This window comes from Leptopilina boulardi, unplaced genomic scaffold (assembly GCF_019393585.1).
Source record: "Leptopilina boulardi isolate dan_hultmark-lab unplaced genomic scaffold, ZJU_Lbou_2.1 LbouV2_31, whole genome shotgun sequence".
Taxonomy (NCBI): Eukaryota; Metazoa; Arthropoda; class Insecta; order Hymenoptera; family Figitidae; genus Leptopilina; species Leptopilina boulardi.
In genome coordinates, this window is record NW_026137874.1 from 3,079,428 (window position 1) to 3,092,827 (window position 13,400).

A 13,400-nucleotide genomic window follows, 5' to 3' on the forward strand; every position below is an offset into this window, starting at 1 on the left:
GGGTATTTTCATAAATTCTGGCATTTTTTCAAAGAAACTTAAATAGTTTTGCTTTTAATAAACGAACTTTGTTTATTTTTAAAGTTTTTAATTTTTTTCCAAACGGAAACAAAAATTTATAATAAATTAAATTTGAAGAAGAACTTCATTAAAACATAGCAATTTTTAAAATTAAAATAAATTTTTACTAAAAATTCGGATGATCTGTTTAAAAATTTTTACAAATGTATAAATTCTCAAAAATTCTAAATACCAATTTTAATTAAAAAAAAGAAAACGGAAAAAAATATAAATAAATAAAATAATTAACAAATTTTATGAATAATAAAATTTTCATTGCGTATGTAAAATTGTAGGTATAATGCAAATAATAAAATAATTCAATTGCCTATATTGATTATAAGGAAATATACTATACATGAAAGTTGAATTCATGCCAAAGGGTTTCCTGAATATTTGATTAAATTTCCTAGATTTATTTTTAACATAATTCACTCTTTAAAAAATGTATTTTTTTAAAAGAAAGTTTTTTTTTGATAAATTTAAATTAAATTTTTTTTCCTAAAATCAAAAAAATTTTTATTTATATCAATTATTATTTAATTCAAATAAAAATTATTTAGGTAGTTCAAATAAAAATTATTTGATCCAAATAAATATTTATTTGATAAAAGTCAAGTAATAAATTATTCAAACAAAATAAATTTTTTCCGGTGTGTAAATTTTCAAATAAGATAAAATGTTTATAGAAAATTTATTTTTTAATTTTCACGGTAAATAAAATTAAAATTTAATTTTCCACTATATTTTTAATTGCAATTTAATATTTGATGCAAAAGGAACAAAATTTTCAAATATATATATATAAATATGTATATATACAGAGAGATAGAGAGAGGGAGAGAAGAGAAATGAAATAGAATTAACATTCCTTCATAAAAGTAACATTGTTCTTTATACTTGAACTGTTCATTCTTATACAAAATTATTCAAAGCATTAATTAAGCCAACTTTCTCCACACTTCTTAAATAATATACTTTTTATTACACTTAAAAAAATTTCAAGTTCGTTTAGGGAAATTTAATTAAAATTAAAGATTCGTTTGTCATAATTTGAATTTTCTTAGAAGAAAAAAAAACAAAAAGAAAAAAAAGACAATAAGGTAAAGTTATATTATAATTAAGAAGTAAACTCTGCTTTAATTTTAACTTTGTTATAATTACTTTAATCTAAATTTATTATTCCACTTTTACATCCTCTAAATTCTAAACGAAAACTCTTAATTGAAGAAGAAAATACTCTTCATGTTAATTTTCTTTTTACATAATAATTGAATAATAAAATATTCTACTTCTTGTTTTGAGAGGAAAAATATAAACATAAGAGGAATTTTCCCTTTAATATATAAAATAATTTTTCTTTGAATAAAAATTTGATGAAGAATTTTTTTCTCTGATAAAAAATTTTTTTCGATAAAATAAAATTTCTTTCAATAAAACATTTTTTGGAAAAAGAAAGTTTATTTTCCCCTCATAATTGGGTTCTAGTGCATACATTTGTGTTTAAATTTATTTGAATGAATTTTACTAATAATTTTCCCTTTATAAGACACAAAATAGCTATTTCCAAGTATTCACTGTGCTGTCTTGTACCAACAATTTAAGGGAAGCTTAAAGCTCTAAATGAAACAATCTGGCAGAGTAAGGTTCCTCTAATTTCCAACTGAAGTGGAGTGAATACAGTCGTGAGGTTTGTGCAAGAGAGTTTACCCCTCGCGCACTATTTTCACACTTTATAAACAAAGAAATAAAAATGACATATATAGTCATTTCAATATTTCCCCCCTTTTAAATTCAGTCATTTATTTGAAAATTCATACACTCACAAGATGAGGTAGAATCAATTTTTTTTTCTTTAAAAAAATTCTTTTTTTCTAATTAATTTTTAAAATCAGTAAAAAATAGTAATAGTAAAATGATAATAATAATTATTATTATATAATATAATTATAATTATTACTGTAATAATTTCAATTACTTGAGAAAATTGATTAATAAATTACAAGCAGTCAATATATTCACTGGTAATTACTTTCGCGGAATTTAATTGATTATTTCATACATCACCACTCACATTTATCTATGCAAAAAGTATATATTGTCTCGTTCTGTATACGAATAATCAATACTTGACTAAAGTGGAAATTCATTAGATTAGATTGACAGATATTTTGATTATAAATTTATATATATATATGTAATAACAGCAATTATAAGTTTATTAATTGTGTTGTTCTATTATAAATTATTCAAATTAAACTGTATTATTACTTTTATATTTATTTATTAATGTGTCCATTTGTTTGTATTATGAAGTTAATTGCTTAAAATTATTTTTAAATTCTATTATTTTAAGAACAATTTTATTATCTTAATAATTAGATTAGATGTTAAAATATCACATTAAAAAATAAAATTCTCAAGAATATGGCTGATTTTTAAGGGGTCCGCAATTTGGCTCTTTAATTTGAATTTAAAAAATAATATTTAATTTTGAAAATTAAAGTAGCTATTGTTTGGAACTTGAATTCATTACTACAATTTATCTCTTAAAAAATAACACAAGGAACATGGAATTGTACGCCTCGTTGAGAATCACCCATATAGATATAAAGGTAGGTTTGTTGATAGAAAATAGTAAAAAAGAAGTTTGTAAAGAGCAACGTAGTTCTAAAGAGTGAATGTCCCTTTGTACTTGTCAAAGTAGTAATATTATGCCTCCTTCTATATACTTTTCTTTGGGAACCTCTCAGTCAGTGGATAGGTCGCTCTATAGTCAGACAAAGTGTTTCCGTATTCTCAAGATTCATTTCCATGATCTATAAGCTATGATGTCATAGACCCTTGAAGTGCGTCGTAAAATCGAAAATATTAAACCTACATATATATATAAAACGTCTTCATATAAGAACGCTTACGGCTCTTTATATTCTACTCTTCATTGAGTATAAAAAAAACTCCTCCCCTTCATTGAATCTCGCAAAAAAAATGATGAATTCATAATTTAATATATTTTTTATTTTATGTACTATTATAAAAAAATACTAACTCTCGTATAATTGAATAAAAATTATAATGTAAGAATATTATTATTATTATTATATTACGTCTTTATAATAAATATTGTTATTTATAATAAAAAAATTATATATAATTTGTATTATATAATTATATAATTATAATACTATAATAATATAATTAACAAGTTATAATAAATTCCCCAAGAGTGTCAATTGCATCATATAAGAAAACGTAAATTATGGATAACGACCGATCGTAAAAAAAAATCCATAACAATAAGTGAAATATCTTTTTTTTCTATTATTGTTATTATAGTTTTCCTTTCGATTCTATACTGTCATTGTAAAATATTCTCAAGTTACAAAAAAACGTGTCCAAAAGGGACAAAAAGCAACGTTTGCTCGTTACGAGACAATTTTTTTTCTCGTATCTTGCATCAAACGATCGTTAAAGGTATTTTCAAAAGATAAAAATAGTAATATATATTTCATTCGCCAGCACACACTTTGTTATTATTGTTAAATTATTTTTTACTGTTTAAGTATTTTATTTTTATTTATTATTTATTTATTATTTATTTTTGTATTTTTAATTCTTTTATATAAAATTATATCACAGTCTCATAAAAGAAAAGAAAAAGTATTTTCAAAAATAATTACTAGTCGTTTTTTTTAGTTATTATATTTCTCAAAAAAAATGAAAAAAAAGAATTTAATTAAAAAAAATGTTATTTGACATTAATAGAGTTTTATTTGTCGCAAATAAATATTTATACGAAAGTAATAAATATTTATTTAACTCTGAGACAAATATATTTTTCTTTCTCTGGTTGGATAACGTTATCTATATAAGTGAATTAAAAGAGTAAGTTTATTTGTTTTTTTATCCAGTTCTTAAGATGGAGTATTTTTTCTGTCGCTTAGATTTAAATTATTACGTCTTTACTTTTACCCCGTTTCCTAAGTATATTAATCACATATTCATGAATCCAATTTTAAAGTACAAACTGTGAAAGTAACGACAGTTGCTAAAAAAAAAATTCCGCCCACTTTTTTTTATTTTTTTTTTTTTTTGCGCTCAGGAATAAATTTGTTAAGACTTCAAATTTTTTTCAAACACTATTATATAAAAAAAATTGATAACGTATTTTTTGTATGTGCTTTTGAAAATTTTTTTTCAAATAAAATATTTTCAAATAGGATTATATTTTATACAATATTTCAAACGAATTTTAATTGAAATAAACAAGTTTTTTTTTTATATTTTTCTATAGCTTTTTTAACCTTAGAATCAGAGGAAAACGAAGAATAAGTATTTGTGAGGAAAAACTTTAATAATAGTTCCATGGGGAAATGTGTAGGTTGTCCTCGTCGAGTGGTCAATAACCGACCCTGAGAGAAAGAAGAAGAAGAAGATGTGTGAAATATAAATTTCTGACAAAATTTAAAAAAGTATTTAAAAATACTTTTTTGTCGCGGGGAATTTTTTTTTCTTGTTGATTTAAATTACGCGCAAGCAGTGAGAAGGTATAAAAAAGACCTTGAAAGCGAGAAGAGAGGAGGAGGGGAGAGAGTCAAATGCCCTCCTAATTAGACAGTCGAGATGCGCTTTTATTTGTCAAAAAAAAAAAAGAGACTTATTCTAGACACAACGTTTAGCAAAGGGCGCGACTGACATTTGTTGACCTTCCTGTTAAGTAGGAAAACGTGCTCGAAATGATAAAATGCATATATCCCCTCAAATGTCACTGACTCACTGAATAAAAATTTATTATTAAAAAAAACAAAATTTATTAAAAATTTTTAAAATATTTTTAAAATTTCTTTTAAAAATATGTCGAAAATTTACAAAAGAATATTATTCTCAATTTAAGAGGAATAATTATCTGGTTCTAGATTTTCTATATTATATGTATAATAAATAAAATAAAAAAAATTCAGCTTAATGAAAATTCTGTTGATTGAAACTTCTACCAAATTCGGTTAAATAAAATTTTTAATTAAAATGAGAAATTTTTGTTATATTGACATAGAAATTGTAGAGGAAATTTTTTTTTTGTGAGAGAATAGAAGACAACGAAAAGGTTATTGTTTTGCTTATAAAATATTGTAAAGTGGAAAATCTTCGGTTCAGTCGAAGACAAACTAGACACTTTGAATTCGTTGCCAGCTGGCGAGTTTGTCATCTCTATTCTCTGTTCTCTCTATACAATTTTCCTCGTAACATATATTATACATAGTGGAACTGTTTAAAATCAAAGCTCCTCATTTTAGACATTCCTTGAGCTTTTAACACTTTTCAATTTTTATTTTACTTTTTTCCTAAATTCATCTCAATAACTACGTTGAAAAAGTAATATATCTTTTGAAAAAAAGAAACTTAAAATCTTTAAAAAATGTAAATTTTTATATTGAATTTGTAGAATGAAATTTTAATGACTTATTGCGAAATTATTTACTCACACAATTATTAATTGCAAAACCTTTTAATTTCCTTTCACTAAAATTGAGAAAATTAATATTCAAAAAAATATGTTTACAAAAGTCTCCTTTATATATGCTATTTTAAAAGAAATTTCAAAAGCAAAAAAAGAATTTATTTTTTTTTCATTTAATCTTGATGCTTATTTTTAATTTGCATTTTAATTTTCTTGAAATTATGGAGAAACGCTTAAGAGCATATGCTGCACGTGATACGCGATTCAAAAGGCAGAAGGTACATGGGATATATAACTATAATTCCTCGAGATGCCTATACCTTTCACCATTGAAACATACCCTTTGTATTTAATTACATGAGATTCTCCATTGTCAATTAAGTTTCGCTCTTAATCAAAGTACAATCTCATATTACATGATTTTCATTCATCTATAAATCATATATCAATTATTAATTATTAATTAATAATTATTTATAATTAAATGAAATTAAAAAAAAAATTATTTTATCCAAGTAGAAATTTTTCAGAATAATTTTTAATTGAACCAAATATTTTTTTACGTGTATTAAAATATATATTAATATAATCAATAATTTAATAAAATATATTATTATATTAATACAATAATTATTAATTTATTATTAGTTTATAAAATTAATTTTTCTTTTAACATTTAAAAAAAAACAAAATATTCTATGTAGAGGGAAAATTGAAATGTATATTAATCATTTATTTTTAAAATCTATTATTGAATGTTTGCCGATGATTTCATAAAAAATTGGTACGCAATTGGAACGAGTTGAAAAATAAAAAATTTACTTCATCCAAGAATTTTTTTTATGTTTGCACCCCGAGAAAAGATATATTTGCTTCAGAGTCAAATAAATATCTATTTGTTTTAAATAAATTTTATTTGAGTTAAATAAAAATTTTATTTGCGCCAAATTAAAATTTATTTGCACTGAATAAAATTTTATTTGTGTTAAATAATTTCTTTGATTTAAAACAAATAAAAAATTACCAGACTATGAGACAAATATATTTTTATTTGCTTTGAATAAATTTTATTTGTCTCAAATAAACGTCAATAAAATATTTTCTTGGGTGTAAAAACAAAAAAAAAGTCAGTTTGTAAAAAGAAATTTTTTTTAGAGAGGAATTTGGTACATTTTGATCATCCTATATATGTAATACATGATCTTTCGATAGTATATCAAAGCTTTGTTAAACAATATATACAGGTTACGGCACACGTTGTCCTTTAGGGAATATCTCGAATCGTGACGTGACAGCTTTTGCATAATGCCATACAGAATGGGGGTGTTAATTACTATTTTACTCTCAATTGTGTATATATATGCACGTAACCCCGTAACCTCAATATTGTCACGATACAAGGATAAATTTGCATGCAAAATCACATAATAATATGGAAATACTATTATACAAGTTTTAATGTGTGATAAGTAGTTTATGATAAAAAGCAAAAATATTTCTTCTTTTTTTTCATTCTAATGGAAATTATTAATTATTTAGGTATTCATATTCTATAAAATATTCCTTTTCCACAATATGCTATGTAATTCTCGCACCATACTCGCAACTTAGGTGAATAATTCTAATCCTCCTGCAAATGGAATGTAATGAAACTCATTTGAATAATTAAAAATTCGAATTTTATATTTTAAAAAATGAGTTATTTTCATTTAAAAAAAAATGGTATTACTAAGTTTTAATTTATTTTTCATTAATTATAAATTATATAAATATATAAATAATATAATGAATAAAATAAATCCTTTAAAATGGAGATTATTTTTTTTAATTGTTGATTATCATGTGTACTGAATGAAAAAAAAATATATTTATATATCAATGAAAGAAAATGAGAAATTTGATGGTTATTTTCTCTCTATTTTTTTTATGATATTAAAGAAATGCGAATAAATGAGGGGAAATTGTCTGTTTCTTTTTTTCAGAGAGAATGTCTTCACTACGAACACAATCCTCCGGTGGAGGTGTTATGGGCTTAAGTAGTGTAGGATCAGACAGAACGGGTGTTGCATCGACAGTAGGTGGTTCTCATTCTCATTCACACAGAAAGCATCATCATCATCATAGAAGTAGAAGTGCTCCTCGAGCACCAGAGAAACCACCGAGGAAACGTCACCTTAATCCCGGATACAGTCTCGCCTCCATTCCCAGTCAAATCAAACTTTCTATGCTCAACAGTGGACTCATTTCATTCGGTGAGTTTCAAATTTTTAACACTTTCACACAAATTATGGAAATATATTTTATACACTGAAAAAGGTTTATTTGATTCAAATATTCTGCGGTGTCAAATAAATATTTACTTGAACCAAATAATTTTTATTTGATTTAAATAAATTATATTCGGAATAATAATTAATTTAATTAAATTTTATTATAAATAATAAAATTACAATAATTAAGTTTTAATTTAAAAGAAAATTGGATTTTACAAAAAAAAAGAGTTGAGAATTTCAAATAATGAAAAAACGAAAATCAACAAAAATCTTGATTTTATGGTTTCTAAGGAAAATCTTGGTTTCTAAGGGAGATTATTTCCTGAAGACAGAAAAGAACTCGACCTCTTTCGTTTGGTAGCTTCCAAAGTGGAAATATCAAATTAAAATTTCGAAAAGTTTACGTTTTAACTAAATTCAATTTTATTTCAAAGAAAGTTATTTTATTTCATAATAAAAATTGTAATTTTAATTAATTTTCGAATTCGAGGACGAATTTTTCCTAATTGTCAATAATCATGTGGGAGATTAATTTTTAATTTCAAAAAATGAAAAGGAGAAATAAAATTTAATTTAATTAATTTCTTTTCTAATTTTATTTGAGTGAAACATTTCTATATTTTCAAAAGTGATATAGTTTAATTTGATTATTTAATTATTAATTGATTTTGAATACAAAAAAAAATGTAGGTCACCAAGAGAAAAGAGTATCTTTTCGTAATAATGGTTGTAATATTAATTAACGTTATCAAATCTACCCAAGTAGAAATATCCGTGGCTCGCCGTAATTAAACACCGGCATGGTACTGATCCAATACTGGCTGTCGGTATTGACTTTCAGTACTGGCAGTGTACTGACTAATACACCGAATCAGTACTATGTCGGAGGTAAAAAAATATTAAAACCAGTACTGGCAGTACACTGTCATTCACACCGAATCAGTACTATGTCGGTGATAAAAAACATTAAATGAAAAAGTCTTTAAATTATTCCAATAGATAGAAAACGATGATTTTTTATTTAAAAAAATGTATATTAATTCCTTTCGAATACTTTCCCTCAAAATTTTGGATGTAATTGTAATGTATTATTATATACCTATATAAAATATATTTATGTTTTTTTAGTTATTTTAGTACTCATTGAAATATGTGCATTAAGTTATTTATCATGCATGCAATAACAATAAGTTGAGAATTTTTTTCTAATAGTTTTAAAAATAAAGCAAATGTAATTTTTTCACTGTAATTTTTAAATATTATTAATAATTAAATATTAAATTTAAAAAATTTTTTACCATTCATATTTTACAGTCGTCTTTTATTAACTTATTTTTAATTATGTAATTCATCAATCATTTTTCTCTGTTTTAATATTATTTACGGTAAAAATAATTTATTAAAAATATTTAACTGAAATTGATATCCAGTTTTATTTCATTAAATCTTTGTAAAAATTGAAAAAATTTTGTGAGTTTAAAAAATTTAAGAATAAATTCATTTTATTTTCGTGATCAATAGATAATACAAACTTTGAAATCAAAACTTTTGTATTAGGTGAACTACTTCAAGTCAGCACTTCAAGCCAGCGCGGCTGTGCGGTATGCGTATCTGACTTGCGTTCTAAGGGTTTAGGGTTCGATCCCCCATGCGTGCGAGATTTTTCGTTCTTAGTTTTAAGTGTTATAAGTACAATATTTGTTCATGTGTAATATCAATTATTAAATAATTATTAAATTAAGTATAAGTGCAAAGTAAAAAAAATTAAATATTATGAATTTAAAAAAATAAAAAAATTTACAACACAAATTATTTTTTGTAAAATAATTTATTAAAAATAAAATAATTTAATTAATATAAATGATAATTATTATTTTAATTATTTATTGTTAATAATATTTTATATATTCTAAATAACATTAACTATTATTGGCTTCACATTACCTGTTCGTGGTAAAAATGGGAGTAATAAGCTAATAAGGATGAAATTTGCATTGGAAAGCGTGTTTTAGCATTTTGTAAAAAAGTGAGATTTTAAGTCCGGATGAGTACTTTGCCAGTATTATGCCAGTATTATTCTAGTACTACGTTAGTACTGGTGAGCGGGACAAAATCAGTACTGGACAGCGTTACCAGCCAGGGTTGGTCCACTACTGGCCCAGTACGGCAGTCAGTACTATTATACTGACTGGCAGTGTTGGGTCAGTACTATGCCAGTGGCACATTTCTACTTGGGTATTTCTATGTGTTATAAATCATTTTTAAAATAGTTTTTACGATATTTTTCTTACAGATAATAATAATTCATTAATTTTATTTCTAGTTTATAAATTTTTATGTAGATATAATTAATTACTTTTCAAATAATAATTAATTACTCTTTTTAAATAATTATTAATTGCTTTTTAAATAATAATTAATTAATGTACAAATTATATTTAAACAAATTTTTTTTCTATTTTGCAAATTAAAAAAAAACTTCCTCCTGATTTTATACGCCTTAAAAGATTTTAATTAACTTTCTTCGTTTTGAAAAAAATCATAAAATGTAAGATTTTTATTTTAAATTCAAGTAATCAAATTTTCTTTTCTTTTCCGCGTATATAAAATGTAACTCTAATAGAAGAAATTGGTTCATACGCGGAAAAAGAAAATTTCCTTTACTTCTTTCTCGAAATATACGCATATACAGGTATAAATATATATATATATAAAAAAAGCTTACTTCATATCCGACCTCGGCAAGTAATCAACAAGTCCTGCAATAAGGTTCATAAGTTGTTGTTGCTTTTTTTATTGCCATTTCCGTATTTTATTTACTCGAGAACCTTTATACGTTTTATATATATATAATTTTATTACTTTTCTCCTCCAGAGCGCACTTGAGGAACAAAAGTTTCGCACACAATTCAAAGGGGTACAAAAAATATCAAAATAATAAAAAAAAATAATAATCCACAAGGGAAGTTGAACGCGTGAAATTAAATTCTTCGAAATTTATAATAGGAAGTAATCTCCATGAATAATTAATTGTCTGAATTTTAATGAATGGAGAAATATATATAGAATAAAATGCTTGAATATAACCAATTAGGAATTTTCAATGCAAGTTGCATTCTTTTTTTTTTTTTATTTATTTTTATTTTGTTTATATAGACGTTGGTTTAAAAAGAATGAATAAATCAAATGTAGCGCATAGTATTCACGGCGCACCTATTCCCCTTGGGATCAACCTGAAAAGGAAATGAAGTTTTGCATTTTTGCTATAACACCTATACACACACGAAAGCAAAACTATCTCAAACCATCCGTGGAAAGCATTTTGAAGAGACGATTTTACATTATATATATATATATATATATATATATATATATATATATATATATATACGAAATCGCAAGACATTTATATTTATAATAAAGAGATAAACGCGTGTCGTGCTGAACTTTTATTAGATATAAAATTGTCCACTTTGTATGAAAAATTGTCCATGTTAGAAAAAAAACATTTTTTTTTTTTTTATAACAATTTAGTTTAGTAAAATTAAATTTTATTTAATTTCATTTAAATTAAAAAATTATAAATAAAAGTAAATTAAAGATTTTTACTGACACAATTTTTCAATATACAAAGTAACATCGAAAGGAAAGATTTGAAAAGTTCATAATTAAAATGGCTTCAGTCAATGTTCAACTTCGAAATCCATAGTATAAAGAAGCACGAAATTAACTGATTAAATTAAAGTGAGCCTTGAAGGGAACAACCGAGAAGAAAAAAGAAAGTTTATAGTGAGACAGCAGGAAGAAACGCGATGCTAAAAGCTTCTAAAACGTTTTGAAAAGCTCCCAGCGTAGTACTTAATTAGATCACATTCTTCGCGTGTGCTTTTTGGTTCGCGATTAAAATTCTGAAAGCCTTTTTTTTATCGTCATTATATTTCTCAACGTGAAAATAAAACTATTTTTTTCGCACCCTTTTTTTTTGGTCTGCGACAAAAATAACAATTCATTTTTGTTTCTAAAAATTTTCAAAAAGCGTAACATTGCAAATTGCCTTTTTTTCAAGAACCCTAGGGATTTCTAATTAGTGAATTTTTTTTTGGTTCCCTAATTATATGCTTCATAATTAGTTGCTTTTTTTAAGAGTTCATATGTGATATTTTTTTCTGTAGAGTAACATTTTATTTCATGTTCTAATTATAATCTGTTTTATAAGCAGAGGGACATTTTTTTTTATTCGAATCAAATATAATTTAAGCGAAATATATAATTTTTTTATTTTACTCGGGAATTGTAAAAAAAATAGCTAAATAATTGAAAAAATTTATTTCAATAAAAAAAATCACTGGTCAATAAACTTTTTTCTCTAAATCAAAGAAATTATTCTCTTACTACAAGTATATGGAGTGTAACAAGGCGCATGTGTGCCTCTATATAAAATTCATTGAAACTAAAGTATTCAAAGGGAGTTTAAATGGAGCATTTAATTCGACACAATGGTTCGTTGTTATTTGTCAAATCAAATTAAGAAGCATTGTTTGAGGGAAGCAATGAGAGGCACTGTTATAGGATCTCGGACAAAGTCAGACATATTCGACAAGGTTAGAAAGAAGAGCTATATAAAAGATGACTCAGTATTAGTCAAGGAATTTGCACGCATTTTAACTCTCGGGAAAATCAAACTTTTCTCTCTCTCTTTTTATATATATATATATATAAGCTCAGAATGAACACCAGTTCAGAACACACATATTTGTGTCAAGATCAACTCTCCCACATTTGATGTGTTCACACATCAGGGAGTAGGCTAACTTAAATGTTATGGCTGCCACATATGTTACACATTATGCAGTTCTGATGTCAGGTTAAAAATATATCTTTAGTGCCCGAATTGCTGTTCCAGCAAATGCAACCTTTTTTTTCTCCTCTTCATTTTATAATTATGGGTGGTCCGAAAATGAAATGCAATTTTTTATAAAAAACAAAAAAATTTGATTTTATTTTAAATGAAAAAATTATTCTCAATATTAGAAGAAATTTTTCATTTTAATGTATAACTAATTAATTCAAATTTAGAGACCAAAAAACTGTGTATATATAAAAATAATTTAATTTTGAGAACAGTAGAAAAAATATTCTAAAAATTGTCAGTTATTAAAAGAAATTATTTAGAAAAAAAGTAATTTAATACATTTTAAATTAAAATTAGAAATATACACATACAATTTATTTTTAATGTATGAATATATATATATATATAATATTGAAGGGTTCGAAATAATATCAGTTGCTTGCATTAACGAGTAAGCAATAAAATTTTAGTAGCGCAAAAAAGATTCTGCGATGCTTTCATCTTTAATATCCGGTGGCATTAAAAATATCGAAAAATAATAAAAAGCGTAAAATTGTGATTTCTTCATTTTATACATATATATCACATTTTTTTTGAAAATTAAAGATATTGCAAAATTTTAAAATTAGCAGTCGCAAAATTTTTTTTTCTCGAAATTTTCTCCCTTAAAAATGACCAGTTTCTGGAGAATCATAAACCCGCATATAATATGAAAGATGAAAAATGCCGGTTGCATTTTATTCCAGATATACACATA

At 24.2% G+C, this 13,400-nt stretch overlaps 1 protein-coding gene across 1 annotated transcript in view; it reads left to right on the plus strand.

Annotated features, from left to right (window-relative positions):
• The window catches only part of LOC127283376 (receptor-type tyrosine-protein phosphatase kappa), a 61,055-nt gene that overhangs the window by 1,674 nt on the left and 45,981 nt on the right, over positions 1-13,400 (plus strand). Inside the window, exon 2 of the mRNA XM_051308203.1 lies at positions 7,501-7,770. Coding sequence (XP_051164160.1) covers positions 7,506-7,770 — 265 coding nt within the window. The 5' untranslated portion in view covers positions 7,501-7,505. The remainder of the gene's footprint in view (positions 1-7,500; positions 7,771-13,400) is intronic.